The sequence below is a fragment of the Paramormyrops kingsleyae genome, chromosome 14 (assembly GCF_048594095.1).
Source record: "Paramormyrops kingsleyae isolate MSU_618 chromosome 14, PKINGS_0.4, whole genome shotgun sequence".
Classification (NCBI taxonomy): Eukaryota; Metazoa; Chordata; class Actinopteri; order Osteoglossiformes; family Mormyridae; genus Paramormyrops; species Paramormyrops kingsleyae.
Genome location: NC_132810.1, coordinates 20771349 through 20798543, shown reverse-complemented (window position 1 = coordinate 20798543; position 27195 = coordinate 20771349). Strand labels below are relative to the sequence as shown.

The following is a 27195-nucleotide window of genomic DNA, read 5'->3' as shown; positions in this document are numbered from 1 at the left end:
ATATGAAACCTCTAAATTTCTGGGGTAAAGGGGTACTCTTTACAATTGCAGTAGCTGCACATACTTTTGTTATTTTAGGCCTGATAGTGTGCTGCGTATCATTAACACGTTCTAGGGCAATATATACATGAAAGCTGGATAAAATAGCTTGTCTTGGGAATTCTTAAGGCAAACGCAGCTAGCCTGTCCGTGTGCCTCACCAGCTGAACACACGACTGCGGTCACGGTAGCGGCTTTTCCTGCGCGGCTTTATTATCTGCAGTATTACAGCAGCGCTGCAAATCACACAGATGACATCGTGTTCTCTCCTGCGCGAGACGGGAAATTGCGCCGTGTATCCATGGAGAACCTGCAGCCCTGACCAATCATCTGGCCGCAAAGCACGTGACATCGGGCGGCACCTCCAGGGACAGGACAGGAGCTCGAAGACAGATGGACCAGTGAACACTGGTCTGCTCGGACCGGTGCATGTTTGCAGTAAAACGGCACGTTTGGATAGCAACATTTAATTTAAAAATACACACTACTATCGACAAATATAGTGGCGACCACCTGGGAAACTGTGCTTTCTGAAAAATTAGAACATTTAAAGGGAGTTAATACCTGCTACCAAAATGTCAAAACGAGATATGCAACGATGTAAAATGAAGTAGACTTTTACCCATCTTTTTAAATCTATTCTTCAGCCTACTGCGAGGCTGCGAAGTTATAGTTAATTAAAACAAAAAGTTGATATCATATAAACTCCTACTTGGACAGCGGCTTGAACAATTGAACATTTGTTCCATAATCCGCTGAACTGTGATGTTGTTACATAATTTCATTTTAACAGTCCAAACCCCTTTCGTTAGGTATGTGTATTTTGTCACTATGGTTACTTTTCTGGCACTCCCACGTATACAAACGAAAAAGGCTGAATACACAAAACAGGCCTTCGTCCCCCAATACGTATAGACTTTTGTCAGTAAGTAAAACAGAAACAATCTTTACTTTGGTTTTTAGCGGTTATTGAACCACTGAAATCAAAGTGCAGTAGAGAACCGAAGTGCTGTCTGCAAGCTGTTATCGCCGCTCTGAGGATTTCTTGGCAGGACCGCTTATTTACTCGGTGCTATTTTAAGATTGTTAGTGGATGTATGTTCCTCGCTGATAACCATTGTTTAACTCCCAAATGAATTCTGTATTTTGACGTGTTGATGTATCATTTTATCGCAGCACCATTAGACAAGATAATCTAGGCGTAATGCCACGCTTAATTTGATAAACAGAATTTAGAAATAGATTAATTGAACGATTATCCATAAAGATTCATAATGGTTGCGATGTTATCCGTTGTGATACTCATTCTAGAACTGGCTTTCTGTGTGTTTAGTAGGTATGAAATGAGTCACATTCTATAGGTTATGTGCATTTATTACAACAGCAAAACAGTACGCAAACTATTGTATCATAACATATCTGAAGCGTCTTTGCTTATGTGTGACATTTATAATAACGATTTCACGTGACTCCAGCCACCATGGCCCAGGTCTATAAGATCTCCTCCACAAAGAAGCTGGTGCAGATGGAGAAAGAGCTTTCAGTTCAGCTCTTTTTACTTAAGACGGAGATAGAGGAGAACGGGATTCTGGGGGGGACACCTTTTTACAGGTAATAGCATCACAACAAACCAATATAACACTGCGCGATTATTCATCTTGTATACCATATACTGGGTATTTCATAATTATGCTGTTAAAATAAATTCACCGTTGATTTTTTTAAGCTCTATTCCCATCCCAAAGGACATTTCCTACTTTCGCCTGGAGAGAGAACAGGTGCTGAAGAAAGGTCTACAGGTGAGAGAGAATTTTGGGTTCCGCTGCTTCTTGTTCCTTCAGCCTGCGTTATATAGGGAACAGGAACTGGGTTTTTTCAGGTCAACCTTTTGTGAGTGAACTGACTAAGTGTGAAAAAGGTTATTAGGCCCATTCGTCTGACTGCTACCAGTGAGACGCGAACCAGATCTGTTTGCCGCAGATGTGCATAACCAAAAAAAAAAAAAGTTTTTCTTTGCAAGAACAAGCCTAGAAAAATCTAGAAAGCTACATTTCTTGAAAAAAAAAGAGAAAAACTATCGCATCAAGGCAGCACTATAGGTGAGCCCTGAAGGTTTTCGGTTTTGTGTGAGATATTTTTGTTGCTCTGTACCACGTTTCAAAATAACCAGCATTTTCCATTAAAATATACAACACCTGTTTAGACATTAGCTCTGTCTCAGGGGGCAACATTAGCAGAGCCTGTTGACCTAGGCCTGACTTTGCCGCTCCGCTTACTCGGAATTTGGTGGTCTTCTTTGACGCAGGTGCCAGGGGCTTGGCATCTCATTTCTCAGGCGGAGGTGATACAGGGGGAGTTAGAGAGCTGCCTGAGCAGAGAATACACTCCCGAGAACCTACCATTGCTCCTACACCAGGTAGCCCACCGCAAGCGGGGAACAAGGCCGGTGGATTGGCAAGCCAATAAACCATATGACAAAGATCCCCAAAGGGAAGTAAGATAAGATCCAACCCAATAGGTCCTTTTGATGTGAATTGAATGCTGCTGATTGGCGCCAGTTGGTTGCCTCGGGTTTAATTGCAGCTACTTGATTTAGTTCTATGCAGACAGATGCTACCATCTGGCACTGTGCAAATATCTACACATGCTGAGATGGAGGAGGTTTTGCAGACATGCCAGCGTCATTGAGATGTTGTATCCCACATACAAGGTACGTCTTCACACATAGAGGATTCATCCAACATTTTGTCAAGGCAAATGAAAGAGATGACGCATAAGGATGAAAATGGGCCTTTATGCTTATGAACACAGTGAGATGTAGGTGTGTGTATGTGTGTGTGTGTAAAACTTATCAGCGTCTCTTGGTAGTTTGGATGTTCCTGAAGTGAACACACAGAGCAGGAAGCCACTACTTTGCACCAAGTGTTTCTAATTTTAGAGGAGATGGTTGAAATGGGTCCCAACCAGGAAATTTAATCTTTCTTAAATTTAACTTTGTGTACCTGAAGGGCACGTGTATGTCATTGGTTCAGTTATTTATGCATCGCTTGATTGTATATTGTCACAGCTAAAATCACAGACATTGGATATAGGCTAACTGCTCGAAAGATCAATGGACAATGTTCATTCTGTGCATTGTTGGATAGAATGTAGTGTTTCTACTGCTCGTCATTGAGTACCTGTTGATGCCACTTGTTGACAGAGACAACTGGCCAACTTGATGAGTGAGTATGAGGACTCAACTCAGAGGGTACAGAGACTTGCACCATCCAGGGAAAAGGTGCTCTTGGGCAAGGGCAGTTCCATCAACATGGTCACTTTGGAAGATTTGGTTATCTACTTGCAGTGGCTGGTGTGTTACCTTCACTCAGTGAAGACTGTCCACGGCTTTCTGCGGGTAAGACCGTCTAGGAAGACTGGAAGAGCTTTGGAGTATCCATGCCTTAGCAGGGCTTTTCTGTTCATCCGATTTGCACAGCATTTAATGTACTCGTGTTCAATAACCACGGCTCTGCTGACATCCTCGGAGGGAAACACAGGTTGTATGTCTTCGCTGAGGCACCTCTGACATCTACTGACCCATGTTCATACGCTGCTGGGGTTCTCTGTGCTGTAGGAACTGCAGTATCTGCCAGCAGGTGAGTGGGAACATCAGGACTCCCCGGGGAGTCGCTTGGCTGGAGGGACACCGGTTCGAAAGGATTCCGCCTCCGCTGTGCCCCAGGTGTCTGGCACACGTCCATCTCTCTCCTGTGACCGCGATGGTAAGGGCACTCCCACTAGGGGGAGCTCTCTACTCAACTCTGACAAAATGCAAATGCTTGCTAAGGATGATCTGAGACAATACCACAAGTAAACTAAAAAGCGCAGCTGAACGTTCAGGCTGACCTTGCTGAAGAACACATTTAAAATTAATTTTCCTTGTCAGGAATATACCCTCCAAATCTCCTATATGCTGCATTGTTTCTATGTGTTTTTTAACTTCAATCATAATTTTAGGCTACCTTATTTTTGCAATGATTAAAAGCCACATTTTCCACATATGCGGCTGGATTTTAACTGCAGTAGGCTAGTTAAGGTCATTAACAACCTTTTAAACACGATCAGGTCCCTAAAGATTAATCGTTCATAGACTTCAATCACTGTTGCACCTTCAAACCCTCTGGTACTAATTTAAGCATGCTAATTTTCTATTTGCTAAGTTTTGCATCCCATTGTTGAGGATTAGTTGTGATTCATGCAATATCTAGTGAGCCTTATTTGTCTTCAGACGTCAAAATCCTCACAAAACCTCCTTATCAGGCGGAAGTCTGAGAAACGTTACAGTTCAGCTGAGGATAATTCCGAAAAGGAGAAGATACAATTAAGTAATATGATGTTAACTATTTATTCACAATACATTTCTTTCCCTGTTTGTTTTTTTAAGGGGTCTCAGAGCTGCCCAGATTCATGGCGAAGCTGGAGAACTTTAGTTCCCAGCTGCAAGAGCTCGTCTCTCAGTTCAGCATGAAGTATAACATAGCGGATATGAGGACCAGTGCAGATGAAATAGAGTTATTTGACATGGTAAACCATAATATACATTTGTGACAGATTTCCTATCTGCACATGAAGGATATGGGCAGTTAATGATGGGAGTGTCTGTTTTCTGCCTCTTCCCATTGCTCATGGGAGTTTTGCTTACACTAAAATGTTCTGAGGGCAGAACGAAAAATGATGGGTAACAAGGCAGAACCAAGAATCTGATTGGTTGGTCCCGCTTCTTGTAGTTGCTTGGACCCACCTCCTCTACAATCTGATTGGTTATCTCTCTAAACAAAACATTTTTCATTCACCCTCAGAACATTTTTCTGGAAATAAAACAAGCCCCACAAGCCTTCCCATTGGATTTGGCAAGGTTGTGTAGCATTTTCAATGCTTAGTTAGCAAAAGCCAAACTTAAAATAGGGAGACAGACATTTACTAGTTATTATTTTTAAAGATCCATACCAAATTTACCCTATTTATTAACAATGCAATGCACCCAGGGGCAGCTCGGTTTCATTAACTGGGGTAATTGTTAGCTCTGATTAGTGCATACTCAGATAACCCATTAATATAAACTTACCAAAACATAAGAGACTTGTTTTGATTTTATGTAAATCTATGTATGGCTCTTACAAGAGCACATAAAATGGCACCTTTTTTTCTGATGAATTAATGAGCGCCTAGTTGAAGCTGTTCAGCTGCATCCCTGCCGGCAATTTTTATTTTTTCTGTTTTGCACACTTTGCCCTAACATTCTTTATGTGAAGTTTATATCACTTCTATGCTAGCTGACAAATGAAGACTGAAAGCCAATAGTGCTGTCACCCTTGGCCTCCTGTGATTTCTTAATAAATACATTTGCCTTTTTTATTTATTAAAGGTGCGTAATGAATTCAAGACTGTCTTTGCGAAGCAGGAGGCAATGTGGACCTTCCTCAGGTACGGCAGCACTGAAGCATTAGAGAAGCAGTGGGGTAGGAAGGACCCCAATATGGCTCTGAAAAAAGAAGCCACCTGGATCCCCTTTATCAAGGTACGTGGTGGAAACGTATAAAACACACTTTGCTGCTGGGGCCTGTTCCACGAAGCAGGGATTCTTGTTTAGGCGGATAACTTGTTGGATTTAAGGTAGTCTGGGCTAAATCTAAGCAAACAAAGATAAAGTCCCTTTAGCCCATACTACCTTAAATCTGGCAACTTATCCGGCTAAGCAAGAAATCCTGCTTTGTGAGATAGACCCCTGCTCTCTGCTGCTCAGGGCAGTGCTGTTGTTTGCAGTGCAGCCCTGTATTATCTTATTTCATACTGATGGGGTATCAAATATCGTTTTAGTCAGTTTTTCCTCCCTACTAGTTCCAGGTTACATTATATTTCAATAGACAAATGGACCGACATTGTTTACATGGGCACTTTTCAATGTTGTGTGATATTTTGTCTTGTGATATAAATGGGTGATATAAAACTCTACATGATTGCATTATAAACACATTCTTGCTATTGCACAGTTATTGTAAGAGAATCTGACGAAAGGAGTGTTTGTAAAGAGGAGACCTTTAGCTCTGTTAGCAGGGATTAGATTGCTGGGTCATCCGGAATCATAGTATTTGGATACATTTACGATCTCCGCTGTCTACCGAGCACAGGTTACGCCCAGACTTGATCCCTGGCAGCAAAAACTTATGACTAAACTTCGACAACAGTGCCATAAGGATGAGCTGCTGGACATGCTCAATAGGCTCTTAAAGGTAGGAACACAGTCATGTCACGTGTGAAGAAAGGGTGCGTTGCCTCCCACTCTGAGTTTAACGATGAGCAATGCGTATTGACTCCAGGTATCAGACTCCCTGGTGGTAGCAGAGACCCTAAAGGACTATGCAGTCTCTTTGTATGACCTTGCCGCACACCAGCCATCACCGGCGACTTCATGCCGCACCAGCCGAAGTTCCGCCCACATCTGGGCGATGATATACCGTGGTACACGTGCCCTTCAGGTACACAAATCTTCCTGCCCGTGACACTGGTAAAGGTACTATAACTGTAACTTAATGTTGCTTTTGGCTAGAAAACTAATTGCCAACTAGATGAAGAACTACACACATGCTTAAAAAACGTCCAGTTTCTCCATATATTGAACAACTACTGTTTCTTTGCTACTTGTTGAAATGTAAATAACAATGTATTCTTTAGCAGACAAAACGACATGTAAAAGAAGCACTTCTTTACATCTAATGGAGGTTTTAACGTAGTAATGGAAGAATCTGCCGTGAAGCCTAACCCAAGTAATAATTTAATGTGTGCTGGAGAGGGAGATGGTGCACTAAGCAGCAGGGAGAGAGCTTCCAGCTACGTACTTACAGTCCACAGATTTTTACCTCAGAACTCCAGTCTGCTTGGTGAAAAGCGTTATTGATATTTCAGCTATTAACCTGCCTTGGAGCTCCTGGTGTCAGGCGTCAAGAGGCGAACATCTCATCAGAGCATATCCAGGGCGGAGGCAGCCGTCATCCTGCCCCCACCTTTCACCCCTTTCCAAGAATAGATGGAGAGAAACCACCTGGGGAGGAAGAGAATTTGTCTATTTATTATATCAGCTGTGTGTTGAAAATGGGCTAATTTCCCCCCCGCAGGAATCGAACCAGCGGGACAGTGATTCATTCGAAAATGGTGACTGCAGGGAAAAGACGTTAGACGGTGCCAAACAATCGACCGCGTTAACGAACCCAGGGTAAAACGTAAACAATTTGATGTTATATCGAGTAAACCATTGTGTGATTAGAAGCACTTGTGCTACGTGCTTATTTCAACGCTCATCCTGCCAGAGTCTACATACTCAATGCCACCCCTACTGTTTTAGTGTGGACAGCATGCAGCTTTTGTGTCTGGATGAAGGACAGTTGAAGTGCAGGAAAGATCCAGTTTTTTCCAGGGGAGCCTTCTTATCCTTCCTCTACCTACGATATCTTAGGGTTAGGGCACTGCAGGTAAGCATTAGCAGTGAACTATTGACTGAAACATCTGTCTTTCGGTTGGTTTCCTATTGAGAAACCAACAGGTTAATCATGTTGATTGATGAGTTTTAATTATTGTACTATTGTACTTAATTTTTAAAAAAATGAAATTGTAAAGAAAGACAAATTTCAACTAATTATGTAATGGAAAATCTAAAAACTCATTGATTGCTTCATGTTACTGCTTATTCATTTAAAGGCTACGGTGATTCATGATGCAATGCTGCCCAGAATAGACCTGTTTTGCATACCTGGTTTGAGAGCATTTGTGGTTCTTCTGGGCCACGCATGTGGTTTGCTGAGTGCATCCCTCGTTCGCAGCGCTCCTGCTTGGGAATGCTGAACTACCTTCGATCCGTGGAAAGGACGCTCGCTTATGACGCAGTAGCCCTCAGAGAGGATCCTGGAAAACAGAGCAGCAATGTTGAGATGTCCAACCTCATGAGTGCCCCTACAGGTGGGAGTGGCCTTGCGGGGGCGCTGGGTTCTCATCACTACCTCTACAGCACCCCCGCGGACTACACGGTGAGTCAGATGCTAAGTTGATAGGTTGACGCACATTTTCACCCATGTTAGCTGTCAGTAGTTAACCCCAGACGCGGACTGGCCACCAGGAAGCTCAGGAATTTTCCCGGTGGGCGGGGCTTGTGAGGGGCAGTCTTTCTTCCCCAACCCTGGAATTATTTACCCTAAATACCAAGGGTGCCCAACCCGATGGTCGATCTCGGTGAATTTTCAGGTTGATCGCAGGAGATGGTTAATGGAAAATGCTTTGCGAATTTAAAAAAAATATATACCAGAGATCCCCCCCACCCCCACCCAGCTGATGGTTGGCAGCAAGATATATCAACTGCCTTGCCTTTTGTTGCCAGTCCAGGTCCTGGCTAATGCTGTACATTTGCGTGCTTTCTTCTGTCCTGTTTAATACCAGGATGTGCCAAGAAGGCTTGTCTCCATTATCTTTGATATCATGGGGTATGATGATCCCATGCATCTTGGTTTCTTATCTTCTGCATACCAGAATCCCCCAGTACCAATAACCTCCTGCAGCCATTCTGAGTTTTGTATTCTCTGATTGGTTCAATGTAATCAAAATCGGGTTTATTGGCTAAATATGCTCACACACAACGAATTTGTCTACAGTTGTCAGTGGTTCTCCAGAGTACTTACACGCCAGCTTGGCATACATACAGTAAATATATACATAGTTAAAGCAAGACAATGTCACAAACAGTACAGTTGATTTATATATTGTGCTTGTGTGTTTGATAACTGTACAAAAGGTGCAAGCGTGCATGTCGGTGCAAGGAATGTTGGAATAAATACTATGTGGTCATACAGTCAATGGGGGTCTTACAGAATATATTTTTGGATTGCACTGTTTTTATATTTTCCTGTATGGTAGAGTGGATTTTGGTAAATATTGTAAAAGTGAAGTAATAGACCCTTAAGTACACATATTTGACTCTCTTCAGGTGGTTCTTCGTCCAGTGGGACCTATGTCTCCAACAGATTGTCATGAATTCTGGTTCCAGTGGAAAACCACATAAAACCAGCTTCCTTCAGTCACATTCATTCTTGTTGGCCTTGATATTGAAGGGGGGAGGGGGTTTGGTAGAAAGTTAGCCTGCTTATTTTGAAAGTAGCAGGATAATTATGTTTACGTATGGAAATTCAAAGCTTAAATTTTATGTATCCTTCCATACAGACCATTGCTGATTTATTTTTTGGTGGGGCGAGTCTGTGGTTCCTTAAATTACAATGTTATTCAGTGTTATTTTTCAGTATTTCCTTGGAATATTTAATGGTGCAACATGGCATATATTTTGTGAAGCTCATGGCTTGAATGTAGAATTTAAATATATCGGCTTAATATACCAAGGGTTTGGCTTTTGCAGGTCCATTGCGCTGAAGTCATGGATGTTCCTGATGCAGAGAACCTGCATGACTTTTATAGCTCTGAGCAGGAGATCCTCCACACCCAGGACCATTGTGGACTGTATATTGTCTATGACGTGGCTTTGAATGATCTGAGACAACTGGAAAATACTGTGCTTCTGGTGGCCTCACACTATATCCAGAACAGAGGTGAGTACACTGCCTGGTAGACCCACGAGGTAAAACGGCAGGATTCATTTCAAATCTCATTTTAATTTTGGCAAATGTGTTTAATGAATGAAAAAATGCAGTGTCTTATTAGGTAATACTTAGCATGTAAGTACTTCTAAACGAATTTCAAAAGCTAATATTTCTATCCATATACCTCAGTTTTTTTTTTACTGGATGTTATATTATTGAGTCATTTGCAAATCCATTTAACGTTGTTTTTTTTGTGTGTGTGACGTTTCAAGCAGCAAATTCTTCAGCCCCGCAGCCGTGTGACCTTCTGTCTTGGGCCCAGGCAGATGTGGATCGGCTGGCAGTTCTGCTGGACCTGTGGAAGTGTGAAGCTGACTTTCTTAGGAGCAAGATTCGCGTAGGTGTGCCGGCTGTACGAGCAGAACGCTAATGCTCTTCCGCTATCATGGTGACCCTGTTCCCTTCGTGTCAGCAGCTTATGGACTGCTACTTTGAGGCCTACCAGCATGTGGTAGATCCAGAAGAGAGGGTCAAGCTGGCGCAGGTCATCACAGACATCATGCACAGGAGGCCGCAGATGGATCTGGATGATGGGTATTTTGTTAAGACATACAGGGCGGAGCTGGCTTGCCTACAGAGCCATCAGGAACTCATCAAAGCGGTCCTCAACTGCCAGGTACTACGGGAAATGTTCTGATGGGTGGAACAGAGCTCATTGTTTATGCTGTTAGCACAATTCTTTAACAGGAAATGCGGCAAAGAATTAGAACTAATATCGAAAAATGAGTTCTAGAAAGCAGGGTCATGATTTGAATACAGACCAAACAAGTGTTGGTCCTCTTTTAAGGATGCCAAGTCCAGATGCATTTCAATAAACAAAACAGCCCAATCTTAGTCTTGTTGTCACCTTAAAAAATCACCCAAAACTGGATTTTCCGCACTGCATACCAAGACTTCTTCTGTTTTTGCGATGTCAGATAGATGAGTGTCGTCAGTATCTTCAGCGGATATGGAGGGATGGTCAGAATGGGACGTGGCATGAGCACGGCCTGCCTCTGAACTACATCCCTAAGCAACTGGTCTCCATCAGCAGCAGCGGGTGAGAGTTAATCGCTAATCTGCATGGCCAGTGGGCATATACACGAGCACAAAGTCTTAGGACGCTTGCTGTAAAAATGTTGCAAATTTATTTGTTTCATAACAGACGTCCATTGGCATGCAGGGTTTACACATATCTACACATATCTTCCACCCAGACAGTATCTTTTTATTAAGCTTCATAATTTTTTTGACTGACTCATTCAGTCCTGTTCTTGCCATTTCGCTATTAATTGCAATTGTAGCCACTGGCTCTCAAAGGGATACTAAACACAAATGGTTTCTTTCACATGTTATATTATTGTAAATGTGTTTAAATGATGTGTTTTAATTTAAAATCACCCAGTGATGCTTGTCAGAACAGCTCTTTCAGAACTATAATTTGGATCTCAATTTATTATTACTAGTAGACAAATGAATAAAGCATATGATTTTGTTATAAAACCAATAAATTTGCAACATTTTTACAGAATAAAGCAAGCATCCGTAGCTGTCATACCTACCCTGGGGTCAAATTGACCCCAAAGGCACGTGTCAGGTGACTTCCCATAGTAACATAGTTATTGTAGGAGCGTGTAAGAGCTAGACATCCCAAGACTCTAACTGGATACTTTGCTTTAGATATAGCGATAGTCGTGTTAAGTGTTTGAGTGTGTGTGTGTTACAGCTCTGCCTTAAAGAGCATCTTCCTCTTGGAGTTTCACCCCTCCCTCTGCCTGGCGACCCACGTGTTCCAGACCCTGAGGCAGCTCTGCACAGACTTCAGCCAGTTAGACAGGACCACGAGCGTCCACGAGAAGCTGGCCCTGGAGCTGCAGGTGCTGCGGCAGGCGCTGCAGAGATGGGACGCCCGTCTCCCTGCGGGGGCCACGTATAGCCCTCAGATCCAGCGAGATGTGGGTCTGCTCTCAGTCTAAATATTTAATGAGAAATGCCATTTGATTTGTACAGATATCTACTCCTTGAGGGATATCATTAAAGTTTCATCGTCGGATAATATTAGTGGAAGAATGTACAGCTATATAAATTCAATAGAAATGACCCAGTGGGATAAGCGGGTTGGACAATGGATGGATGGATGGATGTAAAGAAAATCCAAGTTTGAATCGCACGATGGAGCAGTGGTTAGCACTGTTGCCTGACACCTATTGGACCAGAGATTGGCTCCATGTGTGTGGAGTTTGCATGTTCTTCCTGTGTTGTCATGGGGTTTCCTTTGGGTACTCTGGTTTCCTTCCACAGTCCAAGGGTATACTAAGGTGAACTGGGTTTACCAAATTGTGAATGGTGTGTGAGTCTGCCCCGTGATGGGTTGGTGCCCGATCCTGGGCTGTACTCTGTCTTGCGTCCATAGCCACCGGGATAGGCTCTGGACCCCACATGACCCTGAATAGGACAAGCGGTTACAGAAAAGGCATGGTATTAGTCATTTCTGTATGGCACTGTCTTGTCTTCCCTTGATACCCTACCCTGCAATAAAAAATATACTGCATTTCATGTTCCTTGAAGCTTGAAAAAATTACCGAATTGTACAACATCACTGTCTGGTTAATGAAGACATGTCAGTTGATATGACAGATGCGACCCTGTCTTGTCAGTTATTTTCAGATGTGTTTTTTGAGGACCCGTTCTTCGTCAGAGATGTGGGGCTGTCGGTCGTGGAGTCAGTCGGTAGAGAGGAAAAGACCGGCAAAGAGAGGCAGCTCTTCGTCGTGGAGACCTTCGGCAAACTGCTGGAGCTCGTTACCCTCAGGCATCGGCTGATCGAGTCTGCCACTGAGACCGGCAGTCTGTCGCAGTTAAGCTCTGCTGATGATCTTGTCTTCAGAGACATCTAAGTGAAATGAATGTTAAATGTATTGTCAAAGTTGCAGCCTTTGAGTAATTTTTTTTGTAGTAGATAAAATAAAACCCATAGCGAAAGGCATCCCCCTGTCAGTAACTGACTGGTTTGATCCACTTAGGGTCCGCTTTGTTCTTCCTGGGACCCCACTGCAAAACTCGCCTTGGGGCCTCCCTTCAGATGTTTCGAAAACTAAAATAAATAAATTATAAATAAATAGCTAGCGAGTAGAACCAGACGATCGTAGCTAGCTAACTGGTTATCAGAACATGCTGCTTCAGCGTATCCTAAATAAGTGTAGTGACTGGTTGTGGCCAAATCCCGGGGTCCCCTCATAAATGTGCGGATTGACTGGCAGCAGACGCAGCCGCTGGATCCACTTTCTCTCTGCCTTCTTCTGATGGTTCCTGCTCGGTTAAACCTTGGCGGTGACTGTCAACATCCCTAATCCCCCTTAGCTCCTGCCCCTGCTTTTTATTTTCCCTCCTCAACACACCTGAAACACTGTCTCGATTCCCCAAGGTTATACGAGAGGCTCGCTCTCCTAATGGGCTTCGGGAAGTTCCATCTGTACATGCGGCCCGTGCCGTTCGAGACAGCGGCCCTCAGGGAGAAGCCAGAGAAAGTGCCCGAGCCCGTAACAGCCCCCCCGCAGGATGACAGCAGTGTTGACAGGTGCAGAGTCTGCCCGCCCCCCCTCCCCAGCCTCCAGGCTTCATTATGAACGCATGCATCTGATTGGTCTAAATCCAAATACAGTTAAGCTTTAATTAAACCATGTCCATCAGAGAACATGACTAGGGATTTTCTTTGTCGCTGCCTTCAATATTCGCTGCAGTGTCCCCTGTCTTCTGCAGATTAAATTCTGTTTGACTCTCCTGCTTGTTGGATAGGAGACTGGATTTAGGAATAACAATGTATTTACAGATATATTCCATCCAGCCTGGTTCTGGCAGTCCAGGAAGTTGATGAGAATCACATTGGGAAATTCAGCTTCTACACAGAAGAAGCAGTGGTCCATGTAATCTAATACCATACACTAAACACAGTAGTGCAGTAATATTTCTATGTGTTTGTTTTATAAAACTGAAATATTATCTGTTTGGTCATGAGGAATTTCTCCTTCACTATTGCCTATAGGTATAACATTGATTGTGTTTTAAAGCAACCTTGTCCACCTTATGTGAGTGGGCCTGCCTTGTTGTTTCTCCAAGTTTCGTTTTGGCTTGGTTATCTTTCCTGTGCTTATATATAAACTGAGCATGTAGTAAGAATTCAGCCCCTCAGGGCAACCAAGAGTGTACTAACACTGCACCATCCCTCTGCTCTGGCTAACATCACCAGCTCATGAGCAGTTCGGGGATAGAGAACCTACAGGTGGCCCTGGCCTGTCAGGTGACTCAGAAGAATGCCCTGATTGGTGCGGTGAAGCTGGCCTGCCTCTGTGATTGGGTGCAAAGGACTGTGGGGGCAAAAGAGAGGGTAACCTGACTATCTTATATACCTTATTTATTCTTAGTGGACCTTGTCATGTGTGAACTTTTGAAGACATCAATGTGTTGTCTAGGAGGATACCTCCACTACGGAAGTGGAACCTTCCGGAAGGGGAGAGAACGATGTGGGCCTAGAATCCAGAAGCCAGCATAAGACCAGACGAGATTTAGGTACCATGCAGAGGTGAGCTATGATTGATGTTATGTACATGAACGAGAAACACCATCCGTACTGGGTTTCTTATAGGGGATGTTTGTAGAAGGATGGGTGTACAGCGAGACATGTACCTTGTAATCTTATACTTTCTATTTCCAGACTTGCTGAATCATTTGTATCAATCCAGTTAGAGAAAACAGTCCTCCGAGACAAGATGCTCGATGTCTTTCTGAGGAATAAGGAGGTCATGGGATCTGTTACGAGAAACCTTGTGAGTTCCTCCATGCAGCCATGTTCCATTGCTCTGGTTCTCGGCCTGCCTCCACCACCGTCACTGAACTGATCTCTCCTGCTGCAGGATGAAGTGACCAAGCTCAAAAGGAGACTAATTCTGGAATTCTGTCAGAGGTGTGTCTGGACGTTCCTCAATGACCCACAAAAAAAAAACACAATTATCTCAGAAAGGAGACATACCTGTGTTCCAGGAGGAAAAATTGTCTGAAATCCAGACATTTATGGTTATATTTGCTTACATTGCAGTTTTAAAATTTACAAGCACTAGCGCTGGAAGAGCTGAACAGCGCCGAACGAGTGCCGCTGAAATATTTTGCTATGAAGTTTTTGTTAGTCATTAAATATGGCCTTGAAGTTGTATTACTTTTAGCTGACACTTAAAATTTCCATCTCAGCTTGGAGTTTTAAGGTTACTTGCTTTAAAAGCTTTTGGGTCACAGATTTCAATCCTGCCGTCTCCTGCAAAGTTAATCTGCTGCTTTTCTTTGAGACTGTAAGCCTAACAGGGAATGATGTGCACACCTAGGTTCGGTATGCGGATTAAGTCTAACAGGGAGCGATGTGCACACCTAGGTTCAGTATGCGGATTAATCCTAACAGGGAGTGATGTGCACACCTAGGTCCGGTATGCGGATTAAGCCTAACAGGGAGCGATGTGCACAACTAGGTTCGGTATGTGGATTAACCCTAACAGGGAGCGATGTGCACACCCAGGTTCGGTATGCTGATTAAGCCTAACGGAGAGATGTGCACACCTAGGTTCGGTATGCGGATTAAGCCTAACAGGGAGCGATGTGCACACCAAGGTTCGGTATGCGGATTAAGCCTAACAGGGAGCGATGTGCACACCTAGGTTCGGTATGCGGATTAAGCCTAACAGGGAGCGATGTGCACACCTAGGTTCAGTATGCGGATGTCTCAGAGCTGCGTGAGGGGACAGATTGTGGGCCTCTACCACAGCCTGAACGCAATACTCATCGACCTTCCCACCATCCGTCAGACTTACTTTACTGTGGGACGAGCCAATGAGGTGAAGAGCGACCGGGATTCAGAGCATGGGGTTCAGTCTGATGTCAGGTGGGTGCCTTGGGGTATGTTCCAGATGTCTGTGGTATATTAAACTGCAGTACATATGTGCTGCCCTACTGTGTGGTACCCAGAATGAGGATGCTGCAGGCTGAGAAACGTTAGGATGATGGAATTCATAGCAATGAACCCCCTTTGTTTGGACAATTTTTTTCTGGACCCAAACTCAGACGTGTATTCTCTGAAGACGGAAAGAAACTTCTCAACTTGTGGTACATCCCCGACTTCTCCGAGGTCTTGACTATGTTTAAATCCATGGATGATGTGGTAAGAGTTAAAATATTTATACTGGTTTGTCCTTGGGACCATGCAGGTGACTTATTACAGTAAAAAACAGACCAGAGTTTAAGCAGTGGCCAGTGATTGGTAACCCATCCATACACGGACTGGGTCCGTGGCAAAATGTTCAAATTGATATAACGTAGGTTATGTTTTTAATACCGTGTTTGCATTTTGATAAAAATGTCCGTCAGAATTCATTGTGATGATGAGCCCTAGTTGTGTCAAATGTATGCATGAGAATGTACGCTTTTGTATTTGCAGTACAATATTTAAAAGTATTATCGAAAAAAAAATTTTGGCAGATTTTTTTTTTGTTTTGCTTGCAGGTTTTGAGTTTTTGTTTGTAGCTAGCGATGAAAAAACGTCTTATACGTGGGGTGATAAAATGCTAAGGGTTAGCGATCGCGCTCCATTAGCATACACTGCGAGCCACCGATTTGTTTCTCAGCTTGCTGCCAAGGCTCTCCAACTCAACCTGGACATGGTGTCAGCGCTTCATGACATTGTCTCCTACCTGGTTGGCTTTGCGCACCTGGGGAATCTCTCCGTGGGGGTCTCCGGCGGGAGGAGACATGCACCGCTTGCTGCCGACTGGGGGGGTACCGAGGGCATCGGTGAGCATCTGCGCCGACAACATGCTCAAACACAAACCGGGGGGGCATTTCTATGTCCTAAAAGGAGGTGCTTAAATGATTATTCATTTTTATTCAACAAAAATCCATAATGAGCGAATTAGCAGGTTTGTTTGCGTGATTAGTTTGGTGCAGCTTAATCAGTACAGTATATTTAATGAAGAGCTCAGTGGCAACAGAAATGGACTCAGGCAGTAGGCAGTGAGGCCCAGGTTTCAGAACAAAGGCAGGCCTAGTCGACATCACGGCGCGGTGGGTGTCCTGTACGACCTTGGTGCCGTACAGACCCCCCTCCCCCAGCCCCGGGACATTTCTCTAACCGCTCCTCCGTGATGTTTTTAAGGGGCGGAGCTGGCTGACCTCCAGGGGCGGATCGCCGCGCTCCCTGACCCCCGCTGCCCGCAGGCCATAGCCCGGCTGCTCCGCCTCCGTCGCGAGCTCCTCTTCCTGCAGTTCGACGTGGCTGTTCGCCACTGCATCAGGCAAGTAGGCGGACAGACAAAGCCTCTGTGAACGATTGAAAGGCCAAAACGTAGCTAAAAGGTTCAGTCTGTATGGCAGTCTTCCATAAATAGTATCCATAAATAATGACCAAACGCTATTTGAATCCCTAGGATGGACTGCAGCCCCACCATAAAATAATGTTTCTAAAACCATTTAGCAATGCTCTATTTTTGGGGTATAGTGTCCCCTATTTCTTCAGTAGGCTGAGTCCCCCTAAGGGTCAAATCCTAGAATCACCCCTGTCCAAATCCATCTAGTGATTTATTATTTATCTAATTTAAAAGGTATAACAAAGGTCCTTGATTTCCTGTATGGGAGTGTAATGTTGTCTGGGAGGGGAAGCCTGAGACCAGGATTGAGAACCAGTTCTCCTCATTGTGTTTATTTTTATACAGGGTTTTTCTAGCACAAAAGCAGCTATATTATATGTCATTGTATCTCCTTTTGCTAAATAAGGGAGGCTCTCCTGTCCTCTGGCGACTGTGCGGACTGTCAGACAGTCACAGACAACATGGGCCACGCCCTTTCCGCGTTGAGCGACAGTGTGAGTGCCAGTGCGCGCGACTCGCAGCTGCGTGTGCCCCGGGCACTGGAGCCGCACTGCATGCAGGTCAGTATCTTACAGGCCCTCCGCTGTTTGAATGTAGTACTGCATCAGTAGTTCATGGTAATACATGGAAAAGCCTATAGCCATCACAGTAACTTTGGATGTGCATAGCTGGTAAATTAAGTTGGGGGCAGTGTGTGACTCAGTGCTGTTTTTGTGATCAGAAGTGTGCTGGTTCAAATCCTAGAGTTAGCAGAGTGATTTAACCTTGGGGCACCTGAGTAAGGCCCTTAACCCCTAACTGCTTCAGGAACAGTCTGACCCTGATTTATCAAAAAAAAAGAAAAGAATGTTGCTTTGAATAAATGTACCTGCTAAATAAATAAAATGTGAGGTGTGATGGTTAATTGTACTGTACACTATATAAAAGGAGACAGAACTCAGTATATACAGTATATACATTGTCGGGCGACGTGAGGGAGGGCAGGGTTTCCTTTCTGTGAAAAGGATCCAATCAGAATTTGGGAAACCTGGAGACATCGTTTTTGTGACTTCAGCATGCAGTTTAAGTTGCTGAAACGGCATCTCCGGTTTCTTGGGCCTAATCTCTAAATCTGCCAGCTTTTGGTCCGAGCGTGAAGGAGCTGACAGACGTGCTGGATTTTGTGCTCTCCGCCGCACAGGCTGAAAGACTGTACCCCTGGAGGGGCGTTATTGGACGACACGGCCTGTTCCCAGTGACCATCTGTGACATCAGTCCCATTGAGCAGTGCATGCAGGTATTCCGACCCCGGTCCCCTGATGGCAGGCTCTGGCAGCTTATCTGTAGCCTCAAGCCATTTTTTAGAATTATATTCCTCCTTCCCCCCCAAGAATACACATGATCATTTTCAGGATAGTACACTCTTGATTAAAACGCACGTAACACGGGTGCTATAAATAACGCAGCCTCTACACTTTAAATGAATAGTACTATATTGTCTAAGACTTACTCATTTTCACTGTGCTGTTGGACCTCTTATGTAAAGTAAGTGTTTTTTTTTTTTTAAATAGCATGAGCTGATAACCAGTAATACCGGTTAGGCAGTCTGTCAAGCTCAGCATAAACTGGCAGATTTATAAGCAATCTTACATCAACGTAACAGTACAAACATGAGCAAATTTAGCAAATTTAAAGTTCTGCTTAAAAAAAGCACCTTACAAATGAATTGTGTTCACATACAGCTTTGCCCTAATGTTTTTTGTTGTGATATAATATTTCCATTCCCTGCTGATCATTAACAGCTCTGTCCAGCACTTACTAATAGTGCAAGGCTATATAACAGGGAGTGTAGCTTTTCTGCATTTTCTCCAGCGAGAGAGCTCCTACTCTCATAAATTTTTGAGGAGACATTACTGGTGCTTTATCAGCAGGTCTCCTCTCGCTGCTGATCCGTTCGTGGAAGCTTAATATCGGTTCGAGCCCTGGTGACCAATAAAATTTCTCGATCTTGATAAGTGAGTCAGCGAGACGCGGTCCCGTTGTGACCCTGCTGGTGTTTATGGCCGCTCTTGTGTGCTGGCCTCGGTGCCTTTTGTATTCCCTCGTTTCGCTCACAGCTGTGTCTGAGCGGTCTGAGCGACCGCGGCCGGATGGCCGCCAATGGCGAGATGCTTGCCGTGTCCCTTCTGCTGGAGGACGTCCTAAGCAGCGGGCAAGCGGTCGCCCCCTTTTGTGTGGAAAGCGGCTCGGAGGATCGTCCCCATAGTGAGGTGGGGGGGGGGGGGGGGTGCTTTCGTCTAACCAATAATAATATGAGAAAACATTCCACTGTTTTCATCTTTATACATCACCTTTAAAGTATTCCCTTTGCATTTTTTTTATGATTTGGTTACGCTTCTCACATTAAAAATGTGTTAAATGTCAGCAAATAAAACTGCACTGTTAGTTTTGCAGTCTGCGGTGTTTAGTATATTATTCCAGGCAGTGTTTCCTAACATTGCAAACTGTAATTAAATTTAATAATTCAATTAAACGTGTTCTGCAGTGTTAGTTATCTGTCACCTAGTAAAGGATAATGACAACAATGAAAGTTCAGCAGAACCTTGGCATTTCCATACTGTTATGCTTTTCCAATTACCCACCATTACACGCACGTTACAGGAAACCCAGGGCCGCACTGACCAGGAGGATGACATGGGAACGGGGTCCGTGGGCATCTCCTCGGGCCCCTGGTGGGACCCTCTGCATGATTACACGACGAGGAAGGCCTTCCTAGTGCTTTGGAAGCAGCTGGAGGGCTTCAAAGCGGCCTGGGGTCAGCGCCAGCTGAGCGTGGAGCGAATCAACACCACCAGCTTGTACAGGAAATACTCCAGCCTCTATAGGTCAGATGTTATAGCTCAGTGTTTGTGTTCGCCTGTCATACACTGTTAGAAATCCTTGGCTAAACATCTCCAAATAATGTCATATAAAATCAACAGACATGTTGGGGATGGGTTAGGAGGCTCTGTGATCAGAAGGTCTCCCAGGGACAGAGTGATGTCACCAGCGAGTCCCTGAGCAAGACCCTTAGCCCTGTTATATGTTGCTTTGGATAAAGGCGTCTGTTAAATAAATGAGAAAATACATATATTTATGTACAATATGTAGTTACTGCTTAAAGTGGCACATTCATCACATGGTATCGGGAAGGTTGGGAAATTTCTCTGTGAGCACGTTGGTGGCAAAATATTACAAGGGGGACTCCCCCCCCCCCCTCCCATCAGCATCAAAATGCAACAAGGTTCCCATCCTGCTGCTCACTTGTTGACAATATATATCATGCTTACCTTAATATTGTAAAGTAAATTTAGGATGGTACTCCCACGTAGGAGATCTTTGTAAGTCTCCTGTCCTGCTCTTACACGTTTATTTGGCTTCTCCTCCTGACTTTCCCTGACAGTAACAACCACAAAGTAGACTTCACACTACTTTGCCAGACCTCCAGCAAACACGTTCTGTTAATTGTTCTCGTCCCGCAGAGAGGAAATTCTGTACCCCAGCATGAGGACCCTGGTCCGGCAGCTGGGCAGCGAGGAGGAGTATGGGAGCGTGTGGGCGGAGGGCCAGCCTGTCCCGCTCCCCACCGGAGCCTCCGAGGTGGACATCAAAACGCAGCAGGTAAAGCGATGGGGAAAAGTCACTTTCCTGAGCAGTTTGCCAAACCCTATTTTGGGTGACAGAACAAAACATTTGTAGATGGTTTGAAATGTACAAAGATGACATAATCTAATCTGAGTCGGAGTCGGCACAGTGGGTTAGGACTCTGTGTTCTGATCAAATGTTTGCTGTTCAAATTCCATGTCTGGAGAAGCGATGCCACTATTGGGTCCTAAATCAAGGCCCATAACCCCCAGTTGCTTCAGGAACACTGGCTGACCCAGCACTCTGAGCCTTAGTTGGAGAAAAGTGTTCATTAAATTAAAATAAGTCTATTCCTGTAGTTTGGAAAGAAGCAGCATCAGACTGCAATGTATACAAGGGTGGTGTCCCAGCTGAAAGCTGATTGGCCCCCAGAGCACCCCTTCCCCTGTCAGTCAATGATTCAAAACATATCATTGGTTAATGATAAGATTGGCTCCCTTATGGTAAAACTTATTTACCATGATACCTTAAAAAGATAATATTGATGTAGGTTTAAACATCACAGTGATGTGATCAGAGTCACTGTGCTCTTCAGGCACTTACTGCTTTGTGTTTATGGATCTTTGTGAATTCACTGTGGTGTAATCCCTGTGTTACGATGGAAGCTGTGCTTTCATTGATTTCGACCGCTCAGCTTGGCAGGTTGCTGGAGTGTATGGAGTGCGACCTGATTGCTGCAGCACAGAGCAGAATCCGCAGGGAGCTGAACCTGGTCATCTCCGAGCGAGGGCACCTCAGCGGGGGGCTTCCTACTGGTACTCAAACACACATAAAGACCTTTTTCCTGGCTGTGTAGATGTGGGCCTCGGCTCTCTTGGGGGGGCATTTTGCATTTTCTCTTTGTTTGCGTGGATTTCCTAAAGGAAACACTACCTTTGGGTCCTCTTGCATCTTCTCAGATCAATTCTTTTTCTTTTGTTTACTGCATTTATGCCCCCCAGTTCCAGTCACTTTATTTATTGTTCATTGCTACTTTTTGCTGTAGCGTTCAATCGTTTATCTTCTATTTCCTCGGGTTGTTTTTTTGTACCTTAAAATATCCCCTGTATGCATCACTGCATCACTGCACTTAGTTCTGTATTTTACCTGCATATATTGTCCCTGTAGTCTTATGCTTAACCCCTTGGTGTGCAGTGTCCTCCTATTTGGCCTTAAGGTCACGAACCCCCATTAACCTCTGTCTGTATCTTGCATTATGGACCTGGGAGCTTGTTATCACCTGCCACTGAACTCCTCTGTTATGGCAATAAAGCCCCACTTGACTTGAGATTATTTTCACATTGAACAGACCATGACGCCACAGTGATTAGCACTGTTGTCTCACACTCCTGGTACCAGGGTTTGAGTCCCCGCCATGGCTCCACGTGTGTGGAGTTTGTATGTTCTCCCTGTATCGTTGTGGGTTTCCCCCCCGCAGTCCAAAAAACATGCTGAGGCTAATTGGCCGTAGGTGTGCATGTGTGAGTGAATGGTGCGTGAGTGTGCCATGCGATGGGTTGGCGACCCATCCTGGGTTGTTCCCCGCCTTTGCTCATAGGGTCAGGACCCCTCTTGACCCCGAATAGGATAAGCGGTTGTGAACACGCGTCCACAAGTGAGTTTTACATTTAAAAAAAAAAAAAAAACATAAAATTATAGCCTGCTTGTTTTAAAAACACGTGCTTGCCAACCATGGTCCACCCATGCCCTATTAATTTCCGCCCATACCTGTACCCGTACCGCAAAGTTAATTTTAGGATATTTTTCACCCGGTTCCATTGAAAGTTGTGGGTTACCTGTCAGGTACCCATTGGGTACCCAAACCCATGCAGGACTCCAGTCTACATGTAGAATTAAGGTGCTTCAGTACTACATACAAGGGTTCTTGTACATAACTGAGTTTTGAGTAAACTGTAGCACAAATGCCTTTTCTAAGCCAGCTGTCTGTCTGGTTTTCTTCTAACTAGATTTATGGAAAAGACCTTCTGTGAAGCAGTGTTTCTCTCCTGAACGGCCACAGATAGTGGAAAACTTCATGCAGCAGCTCATGGACGGCTGTGAGGAGACTGAGGGGAAGGTAAATCTTCTTGGACCATGTAATGTGCCTACAGAGTTAGGTGAAGGTATTCCTTAGTGGTTCCCAGATCAAAAATGCACACAGACCAGATAATATGTTCTTCAGTTCACGCTTGCCAAGACCCATCTGCAAGAGTGCCTCACGGCTTTGGGGTGTGCCGTCATGGGACGGGAACGCAGTAATTTCCAGGCCTACTCTCTGTTCTATGAAAACCTGCTGCAGCACGTGACCCAGACGCTGTTCCAGAGAGAACAGGTACAAACCCGTGGGTCTGGTGAGGAGAGGCATTAAGGCTACCCTAATATGCCATTAGATATTTGGACATTATTATTGCTAACAATATGATTACACAATGATGATTATGATGATAATCTTTCCACTAAAACATTTTCATTGAATTTAATTGAAACAACTCAATAACTATTGATGGTCTTTGAGGGATCTTTAACTGTGGCCCTTGGTTGCCCATATTTACCATAATTATGATAATTCCAGGATTTGAAAGTATCTGAGGATCTGCAGAAACATCAGAAGACCTCTGAGCAGGTGTGGTTCATAATGACTAAGTTTCATGGATGATTCCCGCAAAGCTAATACTTTAATTGTAATCCACATCCACACAAGCACAGTGGGGAGGAATCCAGGCCTTACTTACAGCTTAAGGTGTCTATTGTACGTCATCTTGCAGGGCCTCCCTTTGTCCCGGTTTGCTGAGCTCACACGCAGCACAATGCTGGAGATGACAGCGCTGCGAGCACGGCTGGCCAGGGCGGAGCAAGACAGCGGGGGGCTGCAGGAGCAACTAGACTCCCAGCACCGCCGCTACGACACACTTGTCCAACATCTCATCTCCTGCTGCTGTCAATTAAAGGTGAGGAAGCCCATCCTGTCTGTCTGTCTCCTAATGTCAACTTAATTAGCTTGTCTAAAGTCTTACTTGGTCACGGTGTGTGAGGGAGGGTAAATTGTATGAACAATGCTCAATGTTTGACAAAAGATTGTTCAAGAGTAAATTTATGGTCAAGCATTACAAAAGCTGGTTGATCGTTAAGCTGAAATCCTCAAACTGGGTGACTAGTGGATTGACTTGAGGTCAACTAACCTTTGTTGCTTCTGATGAACAGTCAAGGTTGGATGAGTGTCACGTGAGGACGGAACGAGATGTGACTCAGCTGGTCACCAGAGTTCGGAGAGAAGGTGTGGAGAGCATCAACAAGCTGAAGAGGAGGCCAGGCGCCACAGAAGATCATGAGGCTCTGCAGACTGCTTTGAAAGTGGTAAGGAGCTTGGCCCATCTAGCAAACCTTCAAATACGATCATTTCAGAGCTCCACATCGTGATGGACCAACAGATAGCACGGCACTTAGAACCACGGTCGAAAGATAGCTGGCTCAATTCTCAAGGGAGACTGGAGAATAATTGTGTGCCACTTCAATGGGTCGGACATTAGTCATCTGCACCTAAACATCAACGTTAATAATCAGCGTGATCGACACCTGTTCCCCGGACAGCATGAAGAGCAGCAGGACACGTGGGAAGAACATGGCCACCTGGCAGGCCTGCTCTGCAAGCTGAAGGCCCTGCACCGGTGGAGACAGATGGCCATCCAGGGAAAATTGCAGCGGCAGTTACACCAGTACCAGCAGGTCAGTGGGATGGAGGGAATGGAGTCTGTCAGTGGTCTGTGCTGATCTACCATCCCCAAGTGTAAGGCTCTGCGGGCCTGTATTAAGCAAACTACTTACTATAAGTTTAATGGACAAATGCTTTGCAATGCTTATTAAATGTTGGTGCATTGCACAGATAGTAGGCATATCACAGGCTGTGTGCTGTGCTTTCATTGCACTGTGTGGTGCTCGAACATTTTCTAAAAACAGTGAATACAAAATTGTACCGTAGTAAAACGGCACTGCAGTGCAGGTGGCTGCTGCTGATTTAGGGCCCCGTGTGGTTCTGGCCCACCTCCCTGTGCAGGAGGCACTGCTGTATCAGCGGGAGGGCCTGCAGGTGAAGATGGTGGCCGGAGAGGAAGTGGCGCTGCTCAAACAGGAAGTGGAGGCCGTAAGGGCAGCCCTGGAACAGGATCGCGAGGCGCACAGCGACGGCACTGAGCAGCTGCTCTCTCTGGTGATCGCAGCATGGATACACTGTAGTTTGGCCTTTGAGTAGTAACCTTTCAGCTTGAGTGATGAAGACAATGTTTAGGGCACTCACCTTAAATGACCTGAGCACGAAATCTTGACAGAGACAGATAAAGTCGACCCTGGTTAGCACAGACTTCAAAATATATGAAAGGACAAATTTATTTGTTGTCAGAGCAGTTTAGATCAGAACAAGGAGAACATTTCTTTACAGGGAGATCAGTAGGCTTCAGGATGAAGAAGGCCATAGAGTTGACAGTAGAGTAAGCAGTAGATCATATAACAGCCCCAAGACACATCTAAACAAGCAAGATTAACTCAATAGCTGCATTATTTATATTTTATTTACATTGATTTTAATCTATAATGGCATACATAGCTATTGTGTATTAGCAAAGTTTAGAAAAGATGTTGAGCATCTGAGATAAACAAACCCACATTGACAGCATTTACAGATGCTAGTTTGGCACGACTCGCGTGTCAGCAGGAGTGGCCCTTACAGATTACTGTACCCACGTCACTCACCGTCTGCGCAGAGGCAGCGACTGCAGGCCGCAGAGCAACAGCTGGCCCTGCAGGCAGTGGGCCGGCAGCGCCTGGAGGGGGCACGTGTGCTGAGCCTGGAGCGGCTGCGGCGAGTCGTGGGCGACAAGCAGCAACAGCTGGAAGAGCTGGACGCACAGCTGCAGAGGAGCAGCCGGGCCAACCAGTTGCAGCAGCTGCACAGCCAGAAGGAGATCAAACAGGTGGGGGCCACCAGATGGGGAGCTGAGATGTTATTGCCAAGCAGTCATGCAAAGCGCGAGCTGAACATGTGGAATTCGGTCAGGAGCTGTGGAGGGGTCATTTTCAACCATTAATCAAAGAAGGTATAAGTGCATTGACGCTACCTTCCATATCACCATAGTACCCCCACCCTATCTACCCAAGAAACCGGCTCTTCTTCTGGTATATATGAATCGCAGCTCTTAAAATTAACATGCCAGGCAGGATGAGAGCCAATACTATTCATATAGACAGGACTCTGCTAGGCCTTTAAGATCCCGGAGTTTTAGCTCAACCCAGACCGCGTGCGGGTGATTCAGCAGAGGCCGCTCTCCGCAAACACCCCTCGCTCCCCCTGATTCTTAAGGTCAGGGCCCAGCTGCTGCAGGAGCGACGGCTGAAACTCGACGCCTTCCGCCGGGTGCAGGGGCTCCGGAACCAGCTCTCCGACACCCAGGCAGAGGTGCACAGAGGCGGCCCCTATTCAGGTACCAAAACACAGCCAGCAGTGGGCGCTGGAGACCTGCGCTAAATCTGACATTAGCATGAATCGTTTTCTTCCGTTGAGGGGAACGTGACGCAGTGACTGTCCCCCGTGTGCATTTTTTTACCTGTAGTCGCAAAAGTTTAACATTCTTCCTGTCTTTCTAAAGGACAGAATAGGACCCCTTTCTCCAGAACGACTCCCAGCACCCAGTCAACTTCAGCAGGTCAGTATCCCCCACCCACCCACCCAGTGACTAGGTGCCTCCGTTACCTGGCAACGGCCAACACTGACCGCGTGGCCTGACGACCACCCGTTTTAGGGTCGGTGGAGCACCTCGTACCAGCCACCCGCCCTTCATCTCACTCCGTCCGGTGTGGCGCCCAGGGCCGGGCCGACGCAGACCCCGGATCAGACAACCTCGGTGTCCTTCTGCAGAGACCTAAAACTGTGAGCTTTTACTGAGCAGTGGAGGAAACTCACACCTTATTGCCCTCTATCTATAAGGAAAACTCAGAATGTTTTATGTGTCATGTTTTAGTGTCAGACGCTGTTTGACTGTGTGTGTTTGTTCCAAAAAGCTAAAAATGATTTCAAAACCACCCCCAGGGTCCCAGTCGCTTACGGACACAGCCCCCAGCGGACCCATCCCCCACGCTCCACCGCACTGGCTCCTCCAAACTCCTCTCTCAGCTCAGGCTAAATAAGGGCTGTGGGAACAGATGGTGAGACCCGATCTGTTCCCAATGCCCACAACACGAGCTGCGTGTGGAAAAAGCAAACACCTTCCGCACGGCAACAGAGCCCCATCGATCCTCGGCTCAAACTCAGCACAGTCAATGTTCAGCTGTATGTTACAGCCACTTCTAAAATGCCTGACTGTCACCTGCAGATCACAGCAATCTCATTAAAACCATCTATTGAAGATTGTCTCTATTTCATGTAAACACAAAAGTAGATCCAACGGAGGAATGCTCAGAATTTCTGGTATATA

General features: G+C 45.2%; 1 protein-coding gene across 1 annotated transcript; it reads left to right on the top strand.

Moving 5' to 3' along the window:
* Positions 1-480: 480 nt before the first annotated feature.
* Positions 481-27109, top strand: LOC111857891 (uncharacterized). Its single transcript, XM_023839116.2, has 48 exons — positions 481-1134; positions 1515-1650; positions 1766-1838; positions 2345-2533; positions 2636-2749; positions 3242-3436; positions 3656-3803; positions 4466-4605; positions 5447-5599; positions 6210-6311; positions 6399-6557; positions 7194-7291; positions 7421-7547; positions 7896-8099; positions 9473-9662; positions 9926-10050; positions 10129-10329; positions 10631-10752; positions 11419-11647; positions 12350-12549; positions 13117-13269; positions 13522-13615; positions 13939-14076; positions 14162-14271; positions 14404-14515; positions 14603-14652; positions 15439-15615; positions 15795-15891; positions 16355-16520; positions 16882-17020; positions 17499-17652; positions 18273-18368; positions 19189-19341; positions 19733-19956; positions 20593-20731; positions 21390-21510; positions 22702-22811; positions 22917-23066; positions 23307-23357; positions 23500-23682; positions 23936-24088; positions 24323-24457; positions 24786-24938; positions 25489-25698; positions 26085-26205; positions 26371-26427; positions 26524-26651; positions 26811-27109. Exons 2-48 carry the CDS (start codon positions 1520-1522, stop codon positions 26928-26930), a joined length of 6594 nt encoding a protein of 2197 aa, XP_023694884.2. The 5' UTR covers positions 481-1134; positions 1515-1519; the 3' UTR covers positions 26931-27109.
* Positions 27110-27195: the final 86 nt, after the last annotated feature.